Source organism: Pipistrellus hanaki, assembly GCF_964339955.1.
Source record: "Pipistrellus hanaki genome assembly, chromosome: 19".
In the NCBI taxonomy this organism is placed as follows: domain Eukaryota; kingdom Metazoa; phylum Chordata; class Mammalia; order Chiroptera; family Vespertilionidae; genus Pipistrellus; species Pipistrellus hanaki.
The window spans coordinates 15,691,913-15,718,652 of NC_140521.1; the positions used below are offsets into that span (position 1 = coordinate 15,691,913).

At 44.9% G+C, this 26,740-nt stretch overlaps 2 protein-coding genes across 6 annotated transcripts in view; one reads left to right on the plus strand and one right to left on the minus strand.

Annotated features, from left to right (window-relative positions):
- Positions 1–26,740, plus strand: part of NTM (neurotrimin) — a 356,476-nt gene that overhangs the window by 319,996 nt on the left and 9,740 nt on the right. For 2 of the 4 annotated variants that reach the window (XM_084868345.1, XM_084868346.1), the window contains exons 4-7: positions 16,511–16,645; positions 17,771–17,891; positions 21,305–21,456; positions 24,483–24,518. In XM_084868345.1, coding sequence (XP_084724471.1) covers positions 16,511–16,645; positions 17,771–17,891; positions 21,305–21,456; positions 24,483–24,518 — 444 coding nt within the window. The remainder of the gene's footprint in view (positions 1–16,510; positions 16,646–17,770; positions 17,892–21,304; positions 21,457–24,482; positions 24,519–26,740) is intronic. The other 2 variants (XM_084868347.1, XM_084868348.1) reach the window with 1 other exon arrangement.
- Positions 21,078–26,740, minus strand: part of OPCML (opioid binding protein/cell adhesion molecule like) — a 445,601-nt gene continuing 439,938 nt past the window's right edge. For both annotated transcript variants that reach the window (XM_084868336.1, XM_084868335.1), the window contains exon 8: positions 21,078–21,145. In XM_084868336.1, the coding sequence (XP_084724462.1) occupies positions 21,108–21,145 (38 nt within the window). In that variant the 3' untranslated portion in view covers positions 21,078–21,107. The remainder of the gene's footprint in view (positions 21,146–26,740) is intronic.

Here is a 26,740-nt window from a genome sequence, read left to right on the forward strand (position 1 = left end):
GGTTTTGTTGTGTGTCTTTTTTTCCCTTTAGCAAAGCATAAGAGAAGATCTTTAGCAGGAAAAAGCATAAACAGAGGCAGTGAGATGTTTGAAAAAATATTGGAGGGCAAACTACACTTTGAGAGTAGAAGAGTGCTTTTCACAGCAACACTGAAATTCCATGGTGGTAATGATTACTTGGAGGTCATAAGGTAGGAGATCATGGATGCATGGGGAAACCAATTCCCTGCTTGGGTGATATTCCTAGAACAGACACAGAGAAGACACCTGCTTAGGTATCTATAGTGGGGTTTCCTCAGGACATACAGATAGAGGTGAAATATTTGGGGGATATTTTGCAGTGAGAGATTGTAATGATGGGTCATTAAAATCTAAGTTTTATCAAAAGGGATATAAAAGTTAAAAAAAAGACTAAAAAACATTGAGTCAATAAATTTTAGGCCTCAGTGAAGTAAAATAATTGTTCCCATAGAGTCACCAAGAATGTCATACTCTCCTGTCCTCTTCACTCAACCTGTATCTATTTATCACCCATCTTTCCATCTATTTTTCCATCTATTTTTCCATCTATCTCTCCATCTATCTCTCCATCTATCTCTCCATCTCTCCATCTATCTCTCCATCTATCTCTCCATCTATCTCTCCATCTATCTCTCCATCTATCTCTCCATCTATCTCTCCATCTATCTCTCCATCTATCTCTCCATCTATCTCTCCATCTATCTATCCATCTATCTATCCATCTATCCATCTATCCATCCACCTATGCATCTGTCCATCTGTCCAACCGTCCTTCCATCCATCCATCCATCCATCTGTCCATCTATCCATCTATTCTGTTACTTAATTCATTGGTTTAGTCAGACATTTTGTCTGCCCACTTCTCCACTGTGCCATGGAAGGTGCCCCTCAAGTCTTATTATGTGACAATGAGTCTCCCAAGTTAAGAACTGGGGCAGAAATGAAGAATAACCTGTGACTCATCAGTCAAGATTGTTAGGGTTTTTGTTTGTTTGTTTTGTTTTTAATTGAAGGACCATCAACATTTTGCTGGTGATGAAGTAAACTGTTTTGTTACCCTCTCTCTTGGAGTTGTGGGAAAGGAACAGTTAGGTTAATGGGCTTGAAGAAGGATGGAGGAGAGGGAGCTGGGGCAGTCTCAGTAGAGCTGTTGAGGAGAAGGTCAAGGTAGAGGGCACATAGCGCCCAGGGCAGGCAAAGCCCTGGGTCCTGAACATGAAGGACAGGGAAGGCAGGTGGGCAAAAGTGTGAGAATGTGGACATTCATTCCTTCTATTCATGCATTTTAGTTTCAAACCCCCTGAGGCCAGTGATGGAGTTTTCTCAAGATTTCTCGGCCAAATTCAGTATTTTCTCAGCAGAAGCAGCTGTTGCTGGAGCCACATCCCCCCTCACTAGCTTCCATTCCTGGCACAGCCCCGTGCATGGTGGTGCTTGTTGTTGACTCTGTCTGCTGCAGAGGCCACCCCTTATTCTGATGAGCCCGTTTTGTGCGGATGGCAGCACTTTGCTTCCTGCCTCTCCCAGGAAGGTAAAGAGCCTAATCACATTCCCTGCAATCATCCCGCGACTAATTACATGGAGACAGGGCTGAATCACCACACTGATGCCACTCGGGAAGAATTCAGCCGAATTGGTGATGATGGGAGAAAGCGTTCTGTCTGAGACATTTCTGATTAGGGTGCGCTGTATCCCCGCTCGCTCAGAGAAGCAGGGACCTCGGCCACAAGAGCTTTTAACTAAGGATATTTGTGGAGAGAGCCAAACCTGGCTCTTTCCTTATTCACTCCAAGCCTAGCTCCAGGAAGACATTGTTAGTCCCCCTTCGGAAGCGTGGAATACGATTCTTTAACCTTAGGCGATTTGAGAGGTCTCAGTATGTGGCCAGCCTTCATCGGGAAAAAGAAATAAGAAAGAAGCACCCTAAAAAGTAGATATCTGCTATTTTCTTGAAAGTCACCAAAGAAGATTTTTGAATAGTTCATTTTGACAGCTAGCACAGCCACCAGACTTATCATCAGTCAGTTCACTCATCAATGTTTGACAGCATGTTACCTTCTATGTGTTAAAAACTGTAATTGATATTGGAGATATGATGACAAATAAGAGTGCCTTCTGTCTTGGAAATCTGAGTCCAGTAGGGTAAACATATGTAAAAATATCATAATGCAAAGTAATTAGTATAAACATTAGAAATAAACAAAGCAAACAGAAAACCTGGGAAGAGAGGAGGCAAGGACATTGGAATATCAAGGAAAGGAGGAGGGTCCCCAGAGGATTTATATCGAAGACTATTTTGAAGGATGCATAGCCATCTGAAAATAGACAAAGTGCTTATTAGGTCCTAGACAGAGCGGGCATTATAAGTAAGGACTTTGCCTGAGTGAAGTGAGTTGGGGGGGGGGGGGCGGGGGCATTGCTGGGGGAGTGGGAAATAGAAGAATATGGAAATGTAGACAAGAGCCAGCTCCTGGGAGCCTTTATATTCCACATCAGTGGGGAATGTGAGCAGTGAAGGGACTTAAGCAGAAGCGGGGCTGATTTTTTAGTTTGGACAATTATTTGGACAAGAATAAAAATGTAAAGCTAGAGGCAGGGAGATTGGTAAGAGGGCATTATAAAAATCCAGAGTAGAGATGGGTGCCTGAATTAAGATAGTTCACCATGGAAGGGGAGGGCAGGAGACAGGTAAATAAAAATAGTTAATGAAGTTTTATTTGTATAAAAAGTACATGCTCTGGTGGAATTCAAGTCTTTGACTGGTCACTTTAGTAGACATGTTATCTCACCTCTCTATGCACATCTGTCTAACAGGGTCATCATAAAGATGAAATGATAATGCCTGCAAAAACACTTGGGCATACATCTGGGTACAGAAATGCCCAGTTCATGTTAGTCATTTTTTTAAACTAAATTTAAAAAATAAGATAGTAAACAATAATAAAATAAGAAGATTTGAAAACTGTAAAGGCAGTAAAAACAAGAGGATTTATTGAGGAATCAGAAAGGGAAGACTCGGATGTGACCCTCCTCTTTGCTTTATGAGAAAGGGGAGTTAACCTTGCCAATAGCAGACATCAGTGGGCACTGGGGTGAGAGTGGTTTTGAGGGGCAAGATGATGAATTCAGACTGTGGTGTCTGAAACATACAAAGGAGGCATTAGGTTGGACCTAGAGTTCAGCAGATCCTCTTGGGATGGTGATGTTGATGATGAGATCATGAGCATAGCTGGATAATTTAAAAATGTAGAAATAGGCTTAAACCGGTTTGGCTCAGTGGATAGAGTGTAGGCCTGCGGACTGAAAGGTCCCAGGTTCGATTTGGTCAATGGTGTGTACCTTGGTTGCAGGCACATCCCTGGTAGGGAGTGTGCAGGAGGCAATTGATTGATGTCTCTCTCTCATCAATGTTTCTAACTCTGTACCCCTCTCCCTTCCTCTATGTAAAAAACAATTAAAATAAAATGTAGAAATGGGATTTGGCAGTATAGGTAATCTGGGAGAAAGGACAGATAGAGGAGTGGACCTGATTGGAGGGTTGACTCTCCTTCCTCTTATAGCTTGTTCCTTCTATTATGTATAGAGAGACCATCTGTTAATATGCTAATAACTCTTTTGCATATTTGCAAACATTATCTCATTTAATTCTCAAACACAATCTAGGGTGAAAAAATAGTCTCTACTGTTTACTAGTGAGGAAACGGGCTCCATATCTTAATTAAAACGGCTTAGTAGCTAAGAGAAATAGCCATGACCAGGATTCAGGAACACCGTGCTAGCTCTGATAAAGCATGCTTGCCTTGTTCTCACGTGCTGCATTTCACCCAGGAGCCAGGCGTGAATGCATAGGTTTAGATTTTATGTGAAATGAAGAGAGGTGGAAGCAAACAGTAATGTAACTAACAAAAGAGTGAATCAACTCTTCCCTTCGACATGCTCTCCTTTTTTATGACTATTCATGTGGTTGACATTTTCACCTGTCAACAATTCCACCTGTGTGGCATGGAACACTTAGACTGATAGGGGGACAGGTCCCATGATCATAATTCAGGCAGTACAATTCCGTAGCAGTATGATTTGGGAGCAAATAGCTTTGGTGTTGGGTAGAGTTTGAGATCTACATTTGCAAAGATTAGATAGATAGACAGACAGACAGGTAGACAGGTAGACAAATAGAGATAGAGAGATAGAGATATAGATAGAATGGATATTCAAAGACTGTACCGTATTTTCCGGCGTATAAGATGACTTTTGAAACGAAAAAAAGTAAACCGAAAATCTGGGGTCGTCTTAACCCTCAAAACCGAGTATATCCTCAAAAATGTCTCAATATGCTGCTAAACGAATTTTCCAACTCGATCCCGAAAATCGTCTGGATATGCCGCTAAACGAATTTTCCAACTCTATCCCACACCAATCACTGCAAGGCTGCTCGGACCGCCTCTCTAACTCAGCCAATCCAAGCAGGCTTTTTATGCATGCAAATTATACATGTTCTGTACCCGAAGCTACACTGTGTTCTAGTAAAAAGCCTGCTCAGATTGGCCAGAGTCAGAGAGGCGGTCTATTAAAAAAAGAACTGGTGTTGCCTTGGAAGTGGGGGTAGTCTTATAAAGCGAATATAGGCCTAACCCTATGTGTTAACTGTAAAATTAGGGGGTCGTCTTATACACCGGAAAATACGGTAGTCAAGTGTGGCAAATACACAGATTTTCTGTCATGTCTCCCCTTTTCTCTGGGCCCAAATGATCCTCCACTAACAAGCTATTCTATGGCTATTTCCATGTGGTTTTCTTGAGTCATTCTTTTATACACATCCTCCTGCCCCATGTCACAAGGAAATGCCTGTATCCATTTCCTTGCCTGGCATTGATGGTACTGGATAGTTTTCTTTCTATGATCTGATCTGAACTTATTCATTAGATTATCTTAATTAAAGATTTGACCCCACCCCACCTCTTCTTTTTATTTTCTCATTGAGCATTTGTTTGGTTCAGTAATCAATCAATGAGATTCTTGAGGAAGCCTTCATCCTGCTCCACTTGTGAAGATGCTGATGCAAAGGGAAAACACACCCACACATACACAGGCAAGTGCGCAATGTCATATCCTCAGGTTCCAAACGCTCCTGAGGTCACAATTCCACGATTCTTGGATTAAGAACTCCTGTCCTTAATATAGAAAGTGTCTCTGTGGCTAAACAACAGACTGACTGTACAGTCTGTTCTGCTTTTCCGGGAAGGTCAGAACCAGGTGGTGAAGGGGACCCCACTACATATGACCTTCTGACCTGAGGGTACCTGAGATCGTGTCAGAACTTAGCCTATTAGCAGTCTCTTGATTTGAAATAATTTTCTTAAATTATTCCCGGGAAGGAATTTCAAAGCAATTCAATTCTTCAAATTTCTCATCACTGGCTTATATATCCAAAGATGAAAAAAAGAGAGAGCAAACAGCCAACATACGAGGCAGGATGACACTGTGGGATTCTATATTTACCTGCTATCCATGTCTTTCATATCTCCTTGCCTGAATTCACAAATCAAAAGCTGATTTCTCTTTCTTTTAATTTCTTTAGCAGCCATCAGCTGTATCTCTGCAAATACCCAGGTTCCAACATCAAGCTGCAAACACACAGCTGGTTGCTGTCTTGACATCACCACCCAGGGTCTGCCTGCAAGCCCAGCTCAGGGGCCTCACAAAAGGCATACAGCAGGGGAACTCACATCCCTGGGTCTCAGCAGCTGGAGCTGCATCTGCACAGAATGCCAGTGGCATCGTGAGGGGAGAGCTAGGCTTCGGAGAATCACAGGGCTGGCTCGGGGAAGCACAGGGCCTCATTTCTATATAATTACATGTGGGCTGCAGCTCCTCCTCAATACAAAGCTAATGGTTATTCCCAGAATATTTTCTAATAAAAAAATTCTTAGGGCTCAGTGGATGGAGCGTTGGCCTGCAGACTGAAAGGTCCTGGGTTCGATCTCAGTCAAAGGCATGTACCTTGATTGCAGGCACATACATCCCTGGTGGGAGGTGTGCAGGAGGCAGCTGATCTATGTTTCTCTGTCATCAATGTTTCTAACTCTCTATCCCTCTCCTTTCCTCTCTGTAAAAAGTCAATAAGATATATATATTTTTAAAATCCCACATATTAGTGAGATCATATGGCATTTGTATTTCTTTGACTGACTTATTTCACTTAGCATGATACTCTCCATGTCCTCCCCCCCTTCTTTCCCCCCCCTTCTTTCCCCCCACCTGCCAGGCCCCAGCCATGTATTATTCCATTGTGTAAATGTACCAAAGCTTTTTTTCCACTCATCTAGTGATAGGCACATGAGATGCTTCCAAAGCAGGGTTCTTTCTGATTGGTGTTTGGGATTTTTAGGATATATGCACCCAGAAGTGGGATCACTGGGTGAAAGGCAAGTCTATTTTTAAGTTTTTTTAGAAACTCCATACTCTTTTCCACAGTAGCTGTACTAGTCTGCATTCCACCAACAGTGCAATAGAATTCCATTTTCTCCACATCCTCACCCCACTTGCTCTTTGTTAATTAATTTTTAAAAATTAATTTGTTGTTAAAGTATTACATAAGTCTCCTTTTTCCCCCCATTAAGCTCTTCCCAGCCTCCCCTATCCCACAAAGGACTTGTATGCATGCATATGAGCATAACCAATGGACACAGGCAGTAGGGGGGGTGAGGACATGTTAATTTATTGATGGTAGCCATTTTGACAGGTGTGAGGTGATACCTCATTATCATTTTAATTTACACCTTCCTGATGATTAGTGACCTTGAGCATTTTGTCATGTATCTATTGGCCACCTGTGTATATTCTTTGGAGAAATTTCTAACTATTTAGGTCCTTTGCCCATTTTTTAATTAGATTGTTTGTCTTCTGGTGTTGGGTTGTGTAAGTTCTCTTTATATTTTGCATATTAACCCCTTATATTAACCCCTTATCAGTTGAATTAATTAGTAAATATGTTCTCCCATATGATGGGTTATTTTTTGTCTTGATGATGGTTTCTTTTGCTGTGAAGCTTTTTAGTTTGATGTAGTTCCATTTCTTTATTTTTTCCTGTGTTTTTCCCTTGGAGACATATTGGCAAAAATATTGTTCTGAGAGATGTCTAAGATTTTACTGCCTATGTTTTCTTGGATTTTTAGGATTGTGTTTCTTACATTTAAGTATTATATCAAATTTGAGTTTATTCTTGTGTATGGTGTAAGTTGGTGGTCTACTTTCATTTTTTTTTTCATGCGCCTGTTCAGTTTTCCCAGCACCATTTATTGAAGAGAGTGTCTTTGCTCCATTGTATATGCTTATCAAATATTAACTGAGTGTAATGGCTTGGATCGATTTCTGGGGTCTGTGTTCTGTTCAGTTGATCTATATGCCTGTTCTTGTACAAGTACCAGATGGTTTTGATTTACAGTGATTTTATACTATAGTTAGATATGCAGTAATGGGATCCCTCCAACTTTGTTCTTTTTTTCTCAAGTTTGCAGTGGCTATTTAGCTTCTTTTGTGGTTCCATATAAATTTCTGGAATATTTATTCCACATCTGTGAAATATGCCATTGGTATTTTAATAGGAATTGCATTGAATCTATAGATTTGCTTTGGGTAGTAGAGACATTTTAATAATGTTCATTTTTCCTATCCATGAACACGGTATAGCTCCATTTGTTTGCATCTTCCTCTATTTCTTTCTCCAATGTCCTATAGTTTTTTAAATATAGGTCTTTTACCTCTTTTAGTTAAGTTTATTTATAGGGTATCTTATTTTTGACATTGTTGTTGCAATAGTAAATGGGATTGTTTTCCTAGTTTATCTTTCTGATAGTTTGTTATTGGTGGATAAAAATGTCATTGATTTCTGGATATAAATTTTGCAACCTGCTATTTTGATGAATTCATTTATTAGATTCAGTTTTTTTGTTTTTGTTTTTGTTTTTGTTTTTGTGGAGTATTTAGGATTTTCTATTTAGAATATTGTGTCATATGCATATAATGGCAGTTTTACTTCTTTCCAATGTGAATGCTTTTTATTTTTATTTTTTTCCTGATTGCTGTGGCAAGGATTTTCAGAACTGTGTTGAATAAGGGAGATGAAAGCAGGCATCCATGCATCCCTGTCTTATTTCTGAACTTAAAGGAACACTTTTAGTTTTTGCCCATTGAGTATGATATTGGCCATAGGTTTATCACATTTGGCCTTTAAAATATACACTGAGTGGACAGATTATTATGATCTCTGAACTCATAACAATCTGGCCACTCAATATATATATATTGGAGGCCCAGTGCATGAATTTGTGCATGAGTGGGGTACAGCCAGCTTGGCCAGGGGAGGGGACATGGGTAGTTGGCCAGCCTACCTGCTGGTCAAACTCTTGGTAGAGGGGACAATTTGCATATTCACCTTGTATTATATAGGATATACACTGAGTGACCAGATTATTATGTGTTCAGAGATCATAATAATCTGGCTATTCAGTGTGCATACTGTATATATATAATTGATTCTAGAGAGGAAGAGAGTGGGAGAGAGAGATAGAAACATCAGTGAGAGAGAAATATTGATTGGCTGCCTTTTGCAGCTCCCTAATGGGAATCAGGCTGCAACACAGGCATATGACCTCATCAGGAATCAAACCAGTGACCTCTCCATCGCAGGGATGATAACCAATCAATTGAGCCACACTGGCTGAGCTCCACTGTATTCTTGATGTCAGATATACTATTCTGCACTTCTAACTGTTTCTTATTCATGATTTTATGTCCCTTTTCATGCTGATGTAGTTCCAACTACATTTCTTGTTGTTCCCATTAAGTTCCTAATAGTTATCACTAAGTTTATTGAGCATCCATTAACCATTACTCTGAACTCTACCTCTGATAAATTGCTTGCCTCCATTTCATTTAGCTCTTTTCCAAGATAGTCCTCCTGTTCTTCCATTTGAGGCCTTTTTTTGTCTCCCTATTTTAGCTATCTTCTTTGTGTTTGTTTCTATATATTAGATAGAGCTGCTATGACTCCCCATCATGGTGGGGTGGTTTTCAATAGTAACTACCCTGTGGGACCCAGTGATCTCCTGAGCTGGATGCTTTAGAAATATCTCTTTTGTGAATTATTTGGGTTCTCCTTCAGTAATCGAGTCTTGATTGTTGTTTACCTGTTCATGGGTTGGAAAGGTTGCTGGACTGTGAGGCTCAACCCTGACCATGTCATGCTGAAAAAAACAAGGAAGTAGAGATTCCCCAGAGCTCCTAATAAGGAATGATGCCCTGCTGACACCTTGCTGTTAGCTCAGTGAAACATGTGTCAGACTTCTGACCTATAGACCTGTCTTGCAGGCCTGTTTTCAGCAGTGGCAGCTCATATATCTGAGCCACTGCCACTTGGCCCCCATGTCTCCCCAGACCAATCCCACCTGCAGCTGTCCAGCAGTGACTGCTCAAACTATTCTTTCTGTATCCAAAGAAATAGTCAAGGTCTCACAAAGGCTTTGCAACCCTACTGACTTCCTTAGAAGAAATCATTTTGAAATATTGTATCCCTTGTAAACCAAATCCTTTTTTAATTGAAGGCAACAGAACATTCTAGTTAAAGGATCTGTGGTGAATCCTTTGTAAAGTTTATTACGATGAGATTCCTACTAAGAAAGCAAAGATCTGATTATTCTTGCATTTCTGCATTGAGATTTTCTTGTGTGGAAGATCCTGTATATTAAAATGCTTTCAAACTGAGCTGTGTTATCAGGGAGAACAACAGTTATGAGATCTACCATTTATTGATGGTTTACTATGTTCTACATTCTTTCCACATTATTTTCTTCTCCTAATACTCACCAAACTCTATAACAGGGGTCTTCAAACTTTTTAAAGTGGGGGCCAGATCACGGTCCCTCAGAGAGCTGGAGGGCCGGACTATATGAACTACTAATCCCTACTGTAACACCTTGGCTGCGCTCACTGCCCAAAAAACCTGGCGGGCAGGATCAGACTCCCCTGGGGGCTGCATGTGGCCTGAGGGCCGTAGTTTGAAGACCCCTGCTCTATAACATCATGTTGTGTCCCCCACTTAACAGAAGAGGAATCTGAGGCCTGAAGAAGTGAATTGTTAGCTAGTAAATTCTATGGGTCAGTGTGAAGGCATTCATGCCCAGACTATCCCTACAATGTAGCCAGGGCAACTGTGCCAACAGTCATATTGTGCCAGCCAAATATCAGACCCTCAGAAACTATTCATTATGTGTAGATATCACATTTAGAAATTGTGATATCTATGATTGATAATCTGTCCATTGATGTCTTTCCTTGATATAGCAGATATTGCTGTCGGGATTTGGTGTATAGTCCACATGCTCCCAGCAGCACAAGGATTGCATCAGCATCACATCCATGTGGCTCTTAGGGCCCTCCTGTAAGCATGTGGATTTCAGCTTTTCCTCAGAGTTTCCTCTGCCATGTTCTTGGAGTCCATACCATGTGCTCAAATACAAGACTTCTCATGGTCTTCCCTTTGCCCCTGTCAGTACAGCCCCTCGCCTTCTGAGGCTTTGTTCTGATTGGATATTGGCTGCATGTACGTTTCCAGGCTGCCATGAGTTGTCAGATGGCCAGGGATGAGGAAGGACTTCATGGAAACACTGGCTCATATTGACACAGGCTCTCACTGCAGCACCACCTCTCTCTTAACATCTTTCAAAAACACATCTTTTGTAGTTTCTGGCAATAATCACTTTTTTCTTTAAAAAAAATATTTGTATTGATTTCAGAAAGGGAGAGGGAGAGAGAGCGATGGAAACATCAGTGATGAGAGAGAATCCTTGATGGGCTTCCTGCTGCAGACTCCTAACTGGGGATCGAGCCCGCAATCTGAACATGTGCCCTCACCAGGAATGAACCAGGACCTCCTTGGTTCATAGGTCAGTGCTCCACCACTGAGCTACACTGGCCAGGCTAATGACTTTCTTCATGAGACAACAAAACCAGTCCCTCTGGCTCTGCAGGGGTTGGTGTTGAGAAAGATTAACTGTAACTCTGTTACATTGTTCTGTGCTGTTCTTGTCCATCCAACCTTCCAACATCTGAACAAAGCCACATCTCTCACCATCAAAACACAAAAACTCCCACGCTCCTCAGCTTTTAATGAAGGCACCTAGAGGGACTCCAGCTCACCTGTCCTGTGAGCAACTGTCCCTGGAGCCCAGACTGAGTTTCACAGGAACAACTTTATGAAACCAAGAGGTTGAGGGAGCAGCTGCAAGAGAACTAGTTTAGTAGTAGACTGGGCACAGCATTTGAACTAAATTTTAAAAATTAATTCATCCCAACTCTCACTACTGGGTTCCTATATTATATATGTTTTTTAGTTTCTGAAGGCCCATGATTTTTATTTCAGCTGGTATCAATGCCATAAAAATATTAAGCAGACAGCCGTGTCCTCTCCTCTCCAATAGGAGAGGACACAGCTGTCTGCTTAATATTCTTAGGTGCGATAAAAATGATAATCACGGCTGCTATTATTTTCGGTTCTAAAGACTGTAAATGCCCAATCTATGAACTCAGGACCTTGGGCTTTTCTCTTCCAAAGGGTATTACTTATAAAGGGCAGTGCTGTCCATTATTGGGGGAAGCTGCTCAGCTCAGCCCATGGGCAATGTGGACCTCCTTTGGGGACTGGAGGGCAGGTGGAATCACGTTTCCAACTCGCTTTATTTCCCGACTTGAATTGTCAGAATCCACTTAATGAAATAGCTGTGTTCCTGAAAAGTTGGCTGTAGAACAAATTCTGTTCAATGCATCATACTTCCTCATTGATCTTCATTTTTAAATTAAGGATGCATTTCCCTGAGGAAATAATTGGCCCCGAGACCAATATAAATTATACTAAACACTCAATAAACCTTTTTAAATCGCACATTTAAAGAAAGTCAGTGCTGTTAGAACATTAATAGCGATGATATGTTGAACGTCAGGAAATACAAATATTATGCTAAGAACAATTACCAGAAGTGGTGTTGTGGTGGGAATAGAACCACATGAGGATTAGGAGAGCAGCATGGAGTCCCTGGATCTCTCGCTCTCCCTCTCTTTTTTAATTAAGTACTTCTGAGCCTATCAATCCATTTGTTAATAAGAATTTAACAAACTTCAAATTATATAAACTATTTCCCTTCGTGTCTTGAGAGCCAGGATGTGCAGGACTCGGTCCCACTGTTGGAGGGCTTCAATTGCACTGGGAAATAAGACAATGAATATAGCAAAAACCATCTGTAGATTGGACACCAAGAGAACTGGTGTGATCTGGCACTAACCTGACATGGGCTCCTATAAACTGTAGTTGGGATTTAACAAAATTAATAATTTCCTAACTTGACTATATGTGAGAATTTCCTGGGAAAATTATGAAAACTCCTCATTCCAGGAAACTGAGTAGTTATGGTAGGGTCTAGAAATCTATATTTAAATAACTCTTCTAGGTAATCCTACTGAATCAGACTATGTCCTAGCATAACTATGGGATTATATAATCTTTCATAATGCCTTGAGCTCTTTAGTTTAATTTTTTAAAAATATATTTTATTGATTTTTTTACAGAAAGGAAGGGAGAGGGGCAGAGAGCTAGAAACATTGATGAGAGAGAAACATTGACCAGCTGCCTCCTGCACACACACACACCCCAACTTTCCCACCCCCCACTGGAGATGTACCCACAACCAGTGTACATGCCCTTGACTGGAATTGAACTTGGGACCCTCCAGTCAGCAGACCAATGCTCTATCCACTGATCCAAACCGGTTTGGGCTAGTTTAATTTTATTGTGATTCTAAAGACTAGACAAACTCTAGGTGAACTAGATGAACTCTATACTCAGACAGCCATTGGCACTGGGAATTAGGAGAGAGACAGGAGTGTATTCGTTTCCTAGGTTTCCACAAGAAAGTTACAAAGAGGAGGTGGCTTACACAATAGAAATGTTTACTCTCCCAGTTCTGAAAGCCAGAAGTCCAAATTCAAGGTGTCAGCTGGTCCATGTTCATAACCAGAGCACAAATGGTGTTTAAAGGAAAAACTTTGCTCAAATCATTGCCTCTTATAAATTCAGATTTTGGTTTAGTTTAGTTTTTGAGGTTTTTTTGGTTTGTTTTTTATTGGCTTGTCTGAGGCATCTCCTGTAGGAACCTCATTTCTGGTGGTTCAGAGTCTAATTTGTTATGTACATACTGAGTCTCTTCCTCTTTGGTGTTGCCATCTTTGCTTTTTAGTAAAGAAACCATGTATGTGAGGAGAAAGGTGAAAATGATGGCAAGGAAAGATAATACAGATAAAGCATTGTTCTATGTATGAATTAGTTTTCACATGCCTCACCCAATTGAATCACAGAGTGCATGAAATCGGGGAGTAATGGAGCCATTGTGGTTTTCCTGTAATTCTACACTTGGTTTGGGGAGCACAGGATAGTCAGGTTAAGCCTCATTGTTTTCTGTGCGATGACCTCAGTGTAGATTCCTTCCCCGTGGTAATACAAATCTGGACCTTTCCCAAATTGTAAGCTCTCCTTCACTATGTAAGACTGCCTGATAGAAATATATAAAATTACACACATCTGCACAGAAAATGTGATGACTTCTTGGTTGGGATTACCTTAATACTTATGACCTTGCAATTGTGTCTATGACTGTAAACCCCCTACTTGCATCTCCATTTGGCTGTCCTTATAACAGGCTCATGCAACTGAGTCCCTGTATGTCTTACTGGGGTCACACAAGAGCGTATTTGGATGATAGAATAAAATTAGATGTTTGGTCTCCAGGTAGAGAGAAGAATGAGAGAACCAGAGAAACCTATATAGTTTTATTTCATTGTTTTGATGGTACAGTCCACGGACTTCCCAGGGATCTGGGGTCCGACCACTGCTCAGACACGAAGCTCAGTCCAGAAACAGCTGTCCAGAACTAATTTATTTCCTAATGCTACGGCACTGTTAATTTATAAATTACACTGGTAATTCAAGCTATTATTAATTTCAGATGGTGTAGGGCAAGCCTAATTAAAATATGACATCAATTGCCACACATATGTACCAAAGACTACCATTTAAAATTAATGGGAATATTAAGTGTGACACTGGTCTCCGAGAAGCTCTGCACAGTAATTATACCATTCCAGCTGGGAAAGATCTGACAAATGTAGGCTCCAGCCTGGTAGCAAATAAACAACAAGATGAAAGGAATTGCCAACTCTTCCTTTAAACCTTTGCTCCTGGTTTCCTTCATCCTTCCTCACATCAAGGCCAGTCCTTTCCCCTCCTGAAGATGCTTAGGAAATAAGAACAAAAGGCTACCGTGACAATTAGAGATGTTTCTTAACTGGTTTGAGATGGTGAGTTCTCACAGGTCAATGTTGATTGTCTTCTCCACAACATGAACTTTTGGCCCTGTTTCCTACTCATTACTAAGTTTCTGGCTCTTCCTGGGAATTTATGAGTCTTGCTTGTCTTGGTAGCTACAGGCTGTTCTTTCGCTCTCGTGTAAGTAGTGGAGGCAAGAGTTCCCACACATATGTAGCATGGGTTTCCTAGGTCATGCGAGTACAAGAGGAAATGGCAACCTTATTGAGCTTATGACTGGAGGGTGGCTCAGTGGTATCGTGTCCAAGGAGTGGTGGCCCAGTCAGGCAGGTCGTGGCCCTTTTTCTCAAGACTGTTGCCATCGTTATTACCACTGTTGTTACCTTGACAAATTGGTGACCTTCATGTCACATAACAAATTCAACTGGAACTTACATAGCACATCTGTCATGTTTTGTATTTTACCAGTTTCTCACTGTTGTTGTTGTCATGCTTTGGAGCAGGAGGTCATGTGGCATGACATGGCAGTCCTATCCCCTGGAGAAAGGTGCTCCTCTCTTTCCTCCCTGCTCATGTCACGTGGAGCCATGCATGTTAATCTAGCTCCACTCACGGAGCCTGCGCCTCCGGGCAGATGACAGGAGTGCTAGTGAAAGCAGGTGCGCAACACATGGAAGTTTTCAAAGTGCTCTCATGTTTGTGTGTGTTTCCATTTGTCACTCCAAACAATGCTCTGAGGTGTTGGGATTGTGTGTACATCCTGCCTGGGCAAATGTCTCAGTTGCTAGTGACAGTCTCAAATCATACTGCTGCCCCATTGTCTTTTTTTTTTTTTTTTTTTTTTTTTTTTTTTTTTTTTTTTTTTTAGGATGGAGAGAGAAAGAAACATCAATAATGAGAATCATTGATGGCTGCCTCCTGCACGCCCCACACTAAGGATCAAGCCTGCAAGCCAGGCATATGCCCTGATTGGGAATGGAACCATGACCATCTGGTTATTAGGTTGAAGCTTAACCACTGAGCCATGCATGCTGGGGTCCATAGTCACTATTAATAGCACCTCCTTGAACTCTTCAAGGTATCCCAGTTCGCACGATGCATATATCATCATGCTGGTGACTTCATTGAACGGATGAGGCCAGATACTTCCCTGGGAAGGAAGCAGTTACTTTTGTTCTCCATTGTCTTTCTTCGAGGAGGCAGAACTCAGGGCAACAAGAGAGAAAACCAAGAAACACATCTCCTACGCTGGAGTGTCATGGTTATTCCATCATTAGATCCTTTCAGCCAGGCCTCCGGTGGGAAGTCTAGGAGGCAGGGGGGTGGTATTATTATTCATGACTCTTCCATACAGAATTGATTCTGATGATGATGAAATGGCAGGGAAATATGTACCTGCCCTCTTGTCCTTTACTTTCTGCCATGTTTGTGGTTAGGGTAGGGAGTCTCTGGTGTTGGCTTGTCTTCTGGAGCTTATACCCAAGAGCCCACAACCCAGACATCTGCCCTGACTGGGAATGGAACCGTGACCTCCTGGTTCATAGGTTGAAGCTTAACCATTGAGCCATGCCTGTTGGGATCCATAGTCACTATTAATAGATTGAAGTTTGGGAAATGGACTTTTGCTTATCAGTTGACTATCTAGCTGTAAAAATAAATTAACTTGTATGAGTGTTCCCACTGTCTTTTGTGACGTGTGTGTGTGTGTGTGTGTGTGTGTGTGTAAGCTATTGTGGTATTTTTAACTGATATGTGATATGGGATGTAGTCATTGTCTTTACTCCCAAATTCAATCTGAATGGCACCTGGAGTCAGAAAAAATTGAGATATATCTTAGGTGCCTTTCTCGGACCCAGAGCCAGGGTGCTCCATAAGATCAGGGCAGTGCACATGTCTCTAGGCATTTGTTTAGTCCAGGTGGGAACACAAGCATCTCAGCTAGTCCCTTGGGGAGCTAAGGAGATGGTGGTGGCGGCTGTGGTGGGAGAAGGGAAGTGTGAATCCACACCGTGCTGAGGAATCTGAACTTGGACGTGGCAGACATAACCATGTCCTACGTCGGTTGCTAAGAGCCTGCCTTTGCTGTTCTCTCTCCTATGCTATCGCACCTTCCGGCAGCTGTGGGCTTTGTGAGTGAAGACGAATACTTGGAAATCCAGGGCATCACCAGGGAGCAGTCCGGGGATTACGAGTGCAGCGCCTCCAACGACGTGGCTGCTCCCGTGGTGCGGAGAGTGAAGGTCACGGTGAACTGTAAGTGGTGTCATGGGACCCCCGCCCTGTGTGGGTGGGAGGTGGACTGCTGGCATGGCCACGGAAAAGAGATGGATACAGAGCCAACTCTTAGAGAGTGAATGGCATATGTGTGTTTTGTTAAAAACATATTTGTATTGATTTCAAAGAAGGGAGAGGGAAAGAGAAATTGAAATATCAATGGTGACCGAGAATCATTGATGGACTGCCTCCTGCATGCCCTCTATTTTGGATTGAGCCAGTAACCTGAGCATGTGCCCTTGACCAGAATTGAACCTGGGACCCCTCAATCCACAGGCCGATGCTCTAGCCACTGAGCCTAGGGCAAAAGATCCTCTGTTTTCAGGTTTATGTCCATCAGATAAAAGCCAGCTAGTTACTTGGGAGAAGCACTGCTTGTTCTGGTCCTGAAACCAAGGGGAAGTTTATCTTCAGGGTCTCCACCAATAGAGCACCTTGAAATGTACTCAACCGCTTACAGTGTTTCTGTATTAAATAGAATGTCACAGTTATTACAATGGCTTCCCAGGGCACGTCCCTGCAAACTGTTAGAATTGCCAAGCGTTGTTAGGGGAAACTTCAAATGCAAGTAGGCCAGCTACATAGGTCTGGCTTAGTCTGGTAGATGCGGGAACCATTTTAGAAGAACCTAGAAGGATGACTGATCCGTACACCCTTCAGGAAATTCTCTATGAATATTATTCTTACAACTATGCTTTTGATGGGAATTGAATAGTATGGGGTTATGTAGTCTGGCAAGGGCCTGGTTTGCAGAAATGCTACGAGGCTGATTAAAACTGCTGACTGCCAACCCAGGGACAAGAGGGTTGATGGCTTGGCGTCATCCCGTGCAAGTCAAAAGTTGAAACAGAAAATGGGCCTGCATGCACTCCTGGCCATTCGTCTCCGTTCAGAAGGGGTTAGAAGCATCCCGCGCTAGGCAGACCAAGGTTTTCCTTACAACTACTGCGAGTGGTTTCATTCCAGCAGCACAATGTGTGTAGTGAATCTGTCAGCTCAAGTGAGCGCGGTAGATCAGAGAGTGAAAAATACAATCAGCGAGGGAGGCAGCGGCCTTGCTGGAGAACGCGTTTTCAGATGCTACAGGGCGTTCTCTCTCTGTAGATCCACCGTACATTTCCGAAGCGAAGGGGACAGGGGTCCCTGTGGGACAGAAGGGGACCCTGCAGTGTGAAGCCTCGGCAGTGCCCTCAGCAGAATTCCAGTGGTACAAGGACGACAAAAGGTGAGGATCCCCTGCCTGCACTCCCTTCTCCTTCCCCCCAAAAGAAGGCATCTGCTCCAGGTTCCTGGTTGCAGGTGGTAGCAAATGAAATTCCTCCCTGAACTCCTCCTGTCTAGCAGGGGGAGACGATATACAATCATTAATTAATGCATCTCAGCTATGTTTCCAATATTGCCGTGCAGAAATCATACTCACTGACTCACCAGCCTGTAGAAACACCTTTTGTAAGGAAAGCCAAACCTCCCAGGAAGGCTGCCAGGGGCATGGGAAGGCCTGTGGACTTCTCATAGGCCAAGAAAGGAAGATGTTTCACCTGTAGCTCTTTTTAACACGTTCCCGGGCTTGCACGAGGTGTTAGGAACGCTCCCGGGACCCTGGGAGTAGCTAAGGAGTTAACTGGAGCCAGAGGCCTCAGTTACATTTCAGACGCTGTCAGGATTGGTTTACAGGAGTCCGTGACCCTAGTTAGCCCTCCCTTTGTGCCCAGGCTGTTGGTTGACTGAAGGAGAAAAAGAGGGCAGGGTTCCCTCCCCTCACGTTGCTGCAGTGCCACCGGGACATTTGCTGTGATTCGCTGCAAATGGCACGTTAGCCCAGAGTCAGTGGCTCATTCCCTAGGCAGCACACTCACCGCTGTGGAAATTGCCATGTTAAGATGGGCAGCAACAAATAAACGTACAAGAACCCTTTGCTAAAAGCGGGGAGGGGGTGATGCAAAAAAGTCCCGAGGTGTATGTGGGAGGGAGGAGGAGGAAGGTGCTTCAGAGGCCGAGAAGTTAAGAAAGTAAACAACCAAGAGGGCTGGTCTCCGCCAGGATTTTCCCGGAGGAGGAAGTCAGGGAGCATCACCGGGAGGGACTCAGGCCAGTGGCTCTGACATCTTTGAGACTTCCTTACTTTGAGTTCTCATGGAAGCTTCTTTTTTCTGCTTGAACTAGTTCTGGTCAGTTTTCCACTTGCTGCTCATTTACTTATTTCCGGTGTTCTTCCATAGAATGAGCTGCCTGTCCTCTAGGCGCGCCGTTTAAGGAGAACATCTCTGCCTTTAAGGTCCTTGTCGCTGCCTGTCCTTCCCAGCCACCGAGGGTAGCAGGTCTGGGAGGACATGGGGAAGGCCAGCTCTAACCCAGCTCACATGTCCAGGGAGAGGAGGGGACTTCTGAGGCACATCAGGGGACCCTGTGCGATGAGGAGAGCAGTTTTCTCAAATGTTAGGGTAAACGTCCCCTTTGGAGTACACAGAGCACCAGTCACCGCAGGCTATTGTGGGTGACATCCATCAAAGCGAGGAAAAATGGGGTGCTGTCATTATTACTAAGGGCCACCCATCCTCGAGACCTGAGCCAGTAACCAGCCTCCAGACACATTAAGAAACAAGCCTGGTAGCAGTGCGGCTGGGAAAGATGGGTCCTTCTGGAAGCCGCAAAGTGGTGCTCATGGCTGCTGGCGTTGTTTTTAGCCAGATACATCTCAGCGCTGTTAGATAAGAGCCTTCTTTGGGCCAGGGTGTTCCCACCACAGCGCTGACATCTAACTCACAGCCTGGTTATGAGGTGAAACCTTCTTTGTCCCCAGCCCTGGAGTGGCATCCAACTGCCAAAGCTAGAGCAGCTAGCTCCCTGAAGCCTCCTGACCTCAGCACCTTCTCTGCACAGCACCCCCTAGCCTAGAGGATGGGGTGGGCCTCAGCACCTTCTCTGCACAGCACCCCCTAGAGGATCAGTACGCTCATAGCAAGCCATAAACATAACTGGTGTCTGGCTGCCCAGCCAGACTCCTCATTCCATGGGGACAGTGTACACCTTTTAATGAAGTTCATGGGCTCAGGCCAGTTCACTGCCCTTAGAAAGAAAGGCTCCCCGAGGAGAATCGACACAACGAAAAGCAAGGCAAGTCCCTCCAGCCAACCCCCCGGCTCCCCTGGGGACAAACACTAGGTGGGAACTGAAGCCAGACCCAGCTTCTCTGTGGTGGCTGGTGCAGGGGGTCTGGCAGAGGAGAGAGGCATCCTGCAGTCTTACCGAGATAACACCTTCAGATAATGACAGAGCCGCTGCCCTCTGTGCCAGCCTGCTGTGACCAGGGACAGGCAGGAGCTCTCTGCGTCCAACTCCACAGAAATACATCAGATTGAATAACATTTTCCAGTTTACAACGTGCTTTCTCATCATTGTCTTGCTGTGCTCCACTTTCTGTTTCCGCTGGAATATTGTCTTTCTCAGCGTGATGACTCTGATGCCAGCCATTTGCCCTAATTCATGTCCCCAGAGCCTGCTCCCAGATGTGTTCATCTTGACATTGTTTACTCTGCCCGCATCCTGCCCCAGCCAGACTATCAACAGGCACTGAAGTGTGCGACCAGGTTCCCGGAGATCTTTCATGCAGAAGGATTTATTCCTTCCATGAGTATTCCTTTTCCCCAAAACATAGACTCAGCTTCAGGCTGGGGAGACAGGTTATTTCAGGGAAAGGGGCATGTTCGCTTAATGCCTATTCTCTGAAAAAGGACATTCCAGAGTTTTTCAAAAGGAGGGGGTTGGTCTTGTGATTTCTGTGTAGACATGCAATCATGATAGAAATTGCTGCTAATGACCCCTATAATGGAAGATATGGCCTCACCCACCGTTACAGCAGCTTTCTCCTCATCCTCTTTCTCTACCCAGTAACAGAATCCATGGCTCCCACAAGTGTCTAACTGCTTTCCTTACTAGCTACCTGTGGCACTTCTTTAGTGGCCCCTGTGTGAGCCATGTGTCATATGGGACTGCCATTTTGGGTTGTCCAAGAGACTGTCCTGGCTCTGTGGGGTCATATTCTCGGGCGTCCCTAATTCCTCCCAGGCCAATTGCTATGATACTCTGCACATCACCTCTCTCAGGCCTCCAGAGCCCATGGATTCAGAATGATCCCTGGTTCTTATTTCCCATTCACAGCCCAAAGTCAGGTATTACATGTAGAATGCCTCAGATTCTCAGGAGGAGAATTTATTGCCCAGGTGCTTGAAGAGCATTGTGGATTATTGTTTTTTTCTTCACACCTCTCAGGTTGTTCTTCTCTTTGAAGTTTGAATTATTCTTTTAAGGGTTGTCATCATCACTATCTCCATTTCCATTATCATCATCAACATCAATTAAGTCTATACTTCTGAGCATGCGCTCCATGAATGTCACACAGCTGGGACTGTGTGTGGTGGGGAGGCGCCAGACTTCAGAGGTGTTAAATATCCTCACAGTGCCACATGGGTCTCCAGGCACCTACATAAAATAGAGAGATAAATGACAGTCATGTGTGTGAACTTACTGTGTTGAGTGCGGAAAGTGGACATGATGTTAGTAGACTGGATGAGATGATCGATAATTCCAGAGTCCACTTCCTGTGAGAAAAGCATAACCGTCTCTTTCTTTTCATCGCAGGCTGGCTGAAGGAAAGAAGGGGGTGAAAGTGGAAAACAGACCCTTCCTCTCAAAGCTCATCTTCTTCAATGTCTCAGAACACGACTATGGGAACTACACGTGTGTCGCCTCCAACAGGCTCGGCCACACCAATGCCAGCATCACACTCTTTGGTAAGATGAGTCCCGAGCTGGGCAAAAAGGAGAGGGTTGTGCAGAGCGGGAGGAGTGGGGAAGAGAGGCCCTGAGGGAAAGTAGAAGAGAATCAGGAGTAGTGAGGCAAGGGTGAGGGAGAAGAGGAAGAAGGAAGGATGAGAGAGATAGAGACGCCGGAAGTGGGGAAATTTTTTTTTAAAAGAATGCTCATGTTTCATTCTATTATGGGAAAAATCCTGGGACAGGAGAAAAGGATTTGGTGATGCTGAAATGACATTTAATTTTTTCTCCTCAATGGTATCTCCTACACTGAGGACGGGGACTATAATTGGGTGGGGCAGTGAAGAGCCAGGGAGGAGCATTTACTGTATCAATGCTTTGTTCACTGAATTCGTGTGAGATGGTAACCACTTCTGAAGCTTTTTCTGGCCATTGGAACATGAGAGAAAGGGAATTCTTTGTATGAAAGTGGAATGGTGGGCCTGAATTGGACCCTGAATACTATTAGTTTCAGGGGGAGAATAAGTAGAGAATAGTGGGATTGCCCTAGTTTCCACTTGTATAAAAACGTGTTGTCTGGCTGGATTAAGGGATATGTGTGCAAGGGAGCTGCCATTGTGATGGAAGTGACATAGTCATTCATGCATCGATTCATTCAACAACTATTTAGCAAAGGGCCCATAGGTGCGGGACAGATGGCTGGGCACTCGTTGCACATTGGCGATGCTATTGGTGCCAGATGGAAGCAAAGGAGGCCAATGAGCCAGCCCCCTTATGGGGCCCTTGTCTCCTCCTGTGAGCAGAGCAGCTGCCCCACGTGACCTGGAGGAGTGACTTCCGGGTCAGGCCCCTGGGAGGACTTCCTCCCCTCAGTAGTTGCAGATTCTCCTTATAGGCCACAGGGTTCATTTCTCCTGGCTTTGGGGGCAAACCCCTCCAGACCTTGCCAAGTTCAGGGAGTGCATTGTTTCCAATCTCTACCCCTTCAGTCTCCCTGCAAACACACACTCTCCAGGGGGACAAGGAGAGAGAGGTGAGGAAGTGGGCAGGTGATTGGCAAGAGCATAATTTCCTTTCCTTCAGAGAACTCCCAGATAATCCCGTAGCTTCAAGTACCTCACCCGCATCCCCCTGGCCTCCTGCCCTCCATGCACAGCGTACCCAGCTTGTCCCTAGTAGCCCCTTTGTGTCACCCATTGTCCTACCTCTGCTTCCAAATCGCATCCGGTCTCCCTTTTACCCAGCACACGACCTGAAGCCCAGCTTTATCCACGAGGGCTGGGGAGGGGTGGCTGCCCCGATCCCAGAGCTGGTGCTGGGAATGGATGGCAGGTGCTGTGATTTGGGTGATTGATCTGTCTGACATCCCTCACACAGGGGCAGTCATAATGGCCTCTCACGTGTGTCAGGCCTTTTTGGCTTTTTGGCAGGTGTCTGTCTGCATGAGCAGAAGGGCCAGGATTAGAAAGGAAGATGCCCCTCCTCCCCTTGCTCTGCAAATCTAAGGCTCTCCCGCCTGCCACTTGAGTGTGCTCTCTCCACCCTCAACGGTCCCTGTCCCTCAGTCTCCCTCCACCTCTGACCTCCCGCTTCTGATTTGGATGCATGAAATGGTTTTGCAATTGGCTTCGTCCCTCCTATCTAATCCCCTGGCTTCTTCCCCTTAAGATGAGAACAGAAAGAAAAAGGCAAACTTTAAAAGCGCAGTAACTGTCATCTGTGACAAGAAGGGCAGCGAAGGATGTGTCCTGAATCCTGCTCTTTTTAACAGACCCCCTCAGGGGAATTAAACCCCCACCCCCACCCCCAGGCCCATCCCAGTCCTGATGTGGTTCTGTGGCCATTCACCCCCTGTCATTCCTACTATTCCCAGCTTCCGCAGTCCAGGGCTCTCTTTGAAGAACACATTCAAAGCGGTGGCCGTACTGACATACATGCAGGAAATCTGGGTCAAGCACCGATGCATGGAGCACACACGGGCTGCTCTTCAATGCAAGAGGTCTCTGGGCCTTTACAGGCTAAGCCTCGAGGGAGGAAGGTTTGTAGCATCTTCCCAATTTAGTCAAGCAGACACCAATATGTTAGCCTCTAAAGAGAATGGTTTTGGAGGAGCCCACCAAATGCTATAGGAGAGACACAGTTCCCTGGAAATTGTGACACTCCATCCATGAGTAAGGCCCCTCACACAGCCCCTGAGTGCATTATCGAGGCCACCACCACCACCAAGGCCTTTGGACACACGTGACCCGATTAGGAAGGTTTCCATGTCATTTTCCATCCTTGGAAAACCCCCTCAGCTCTCAGCCTTCCAGCAGGTCCCAAGGCAGCCTTGACTCCATGGGAATGGGCAAACCCGGTGAGGAGGTTCACTCTTCCATAGCATCGCCACCACCCAGCTATGCTATCACCTACGCACACCCATCCACCCGGCCTGAAGGTTGGAAAGTGAGGAACACTGGTGCCAGGGAATCCAGTCTTGGCTGGGATCTAGCCCAAATGGGGACAGGGGTGGCCCTTCCTCTCAGGGCCCAGAACCAATAGGGTTCTGAGCACCTGGTCCCTAAGACTGCTCCCATAATCCCACTCACCATGGTTCCTGGGTGATCTCCTTCCCGCCCTGGAGTCCTGGGAGCAGAAATTTCTGGACTTGGTTTCCCAATGTGAAACAATGGGGTGGGGGTGGGGACAAATTTCATCTGGAAAAAACAAACAAAAACAAATCTCTGGTCCTTTGTTACCATATCAATACCCAGCTCGGCACAAGCTAAAGGTCGAACCAGCTGGACAGCGTGCCGGTCTCCAGCGCCCTCACTTCCCAGCCTTCATGTCCAAGTTTGGAAGCACAGAGCACTGACTTTTGTGTTCCCCACGCTGCATTTTGTCCCGCCGCCTTTGGTTGTCCTGTCTTCCTTTATTTATCCATTGCTCCAGAGATGTTTGTGAAAGGCAGTATACAAACTATATATGGCCAATATATAGCTACTGTATATAATATATGTGTTTGTTTTCATTTTTCTCTCCTGTATGTCCCTCACCCGATTTAGAACTAAATGAGCCTACAAGCTCAACTTTGTTGCAAGGTCAGTATCCCCCCTTGCTTTATGGTTTCTCCCCCTCCCCGTCCCCCCTGCTCCCTTCCCCTGCCCCTCTGTGTGTTGCCTGAGGCTCCTATCTGTCAAACGGCTTAAAAGATGACAGGGGAAGCTAAGGTGGTTACTGGGAGTTGGTGACACCCTTGCCCACACTTCTTCAGAGGGGCTGGTGTGGGGAGAGGAAAGAAACATCATTAGCATCTCCAAGCCCAGAGACCCACAAGTTGGAGACACTGAGTCAGAACCTATTGGAAGACAGCGGTGACCCACTGAGAGCAGTTTTCATAGCACGGGTCCTGTTGATGGACCCTCAGCAAAGTGGCAAATACCAGGTACTGGAAGTTCAGATATTCCCTAAAATGCATCATCTGAGTCCCAGGCAGGTTTTCGGGGGGCGGGGAGCGATGGCACAGCATGCTCGCTGGCCGCCATGCAGTTGTCCGGAGTGGGATGCCCTTGAGTTCTAGTTCAAAGCCTGGCTCTTAGCAGTTGTGTGCTCTGGGACAAGTTGCTTAGACAAAACATTGCTTAGACTCAGTTTTCTCTTCTACAAAATGGAATTGATCTGCCTTATGTACCTTAGAGTTATTCTATCATTCAAATGAGGGTGCGACGTGAAAAGGCTTTGACAACTGGGCGGTGCATTTGAATGATTAAAGACCGTTCTCCAGATGCAAGCTGAAAGACGAGGGCATCTCTCAGTGCAACCTAGGGGTTCACTAACTCATTCCTCCAGCCCTTCTCTCCAGCCCCCTCACATCACCCTCCACTTACACCCTCCAGCCTGCTCAGGTGTAAGACTCCAGCATCTATTGCCTCTGTATGCACAGTTCTTCACATTCTCTCAAGGCCCACTAGCCTAGTGAGCATCAGCCATTAAGACTGTGGCCAAGCAATTGGGCAGAAGTAGGCATGGTCTGAGTGGGAGAATGCAGCTGTGTGTGCTGCTGTCCCCTTCCTAAGGGCAGGAAGGCAGCTGTGGAGACAAGGAGGGGGATGGCTTTCTTACCCAGCACCCCCATCCCCTGCCCTTTCTCATCCCACCTCACCCACCAGCCTGTTGGAACATTCAGGAGGGCATCTGGCTTGGAGGACTGGGGAAGAGGTGGGAAGAAATGGATTATCTGGAAGGCTGACAGATGAAGAAAAATACTTTAAAATATATATATATATATATATATATATATATATATATATATATTATTGATTTTTTTTTACAGAGAGGAAGGGAGAGGGATAGAGAGCTAGAAACATCAATGAGAGAGAAACATCGATCAGCTGCCTCCTGCACACCCCCTACTGGGGATGTGCCCACAACCAATGTACATGCCCTTGCCAGGAATCGAACCTGGGACCTTTCAGTCCACAGGCCGAAGCTCTATCCACTGAGCCAAACCGGTTTCGGCAGAAAAATACTTTTGTCATGAAAAACTTTGGGCTGTATTATTCACCGTAACCATGCAGAGTGCCTTGGTGATGAACCACAAACCGGAGAACGAAATAGCGAGGAAAAGTGAACGTGATAGAAACGTTCAGGTTTAACGTATGATTCAGCTTAACATTTTTTGCACCTCTGTGAGAGGCACAGGCACAGATCTAGCATCGAGGGCATCAGACAGTACCTGGCACAGAGGGCAGAAGGGAGGCGTGAGACAGGAGCTAAGACCCTACTGCTCCAAGATGTGCTTTTAGAAGCCACTAAGCTCTTCATCCTCAGGGGGAACAGGAGCTTTTAAACCAGATGGTGGTTGCTAAGGAGTTAGGGTGTACCTGAAGGTGCACTCAGCTGATAGAGGGGGCATTGTCCCACACCCAAGACGGGAACAAAGCCGACCAGAATCAAGCATCATAGCTACCAGGCCGCTGAGCTGGGACCTGAGCAGGGACTCCATTGTCAGGCCGCACCTGCTGAGACAGAGCCATCCCGCCTCGTTCCCAGCAGCTGTCTGCTGTGCACCACTGGCTACTGTGCCTGGGGGAGGGAAGGGTCTCTCTGCCCATCTCCACTCTGACTCAGAATGCTCTCAACCCTCATGCTTCTCCATGGAGGCAATGCAAGGAGAAGAGCCAGAAGTTGTAGACTGGGGGCATCTGGAACATTCTGATGTTTGGGTTAGTGTGGTTTTCAGGGTAACTGTTGGTTCCTTTTGTACAACTAAGGAGTATTTTAGAGAAATATTGTATCTTGGGCATTTCTTAGTATTTTGTTG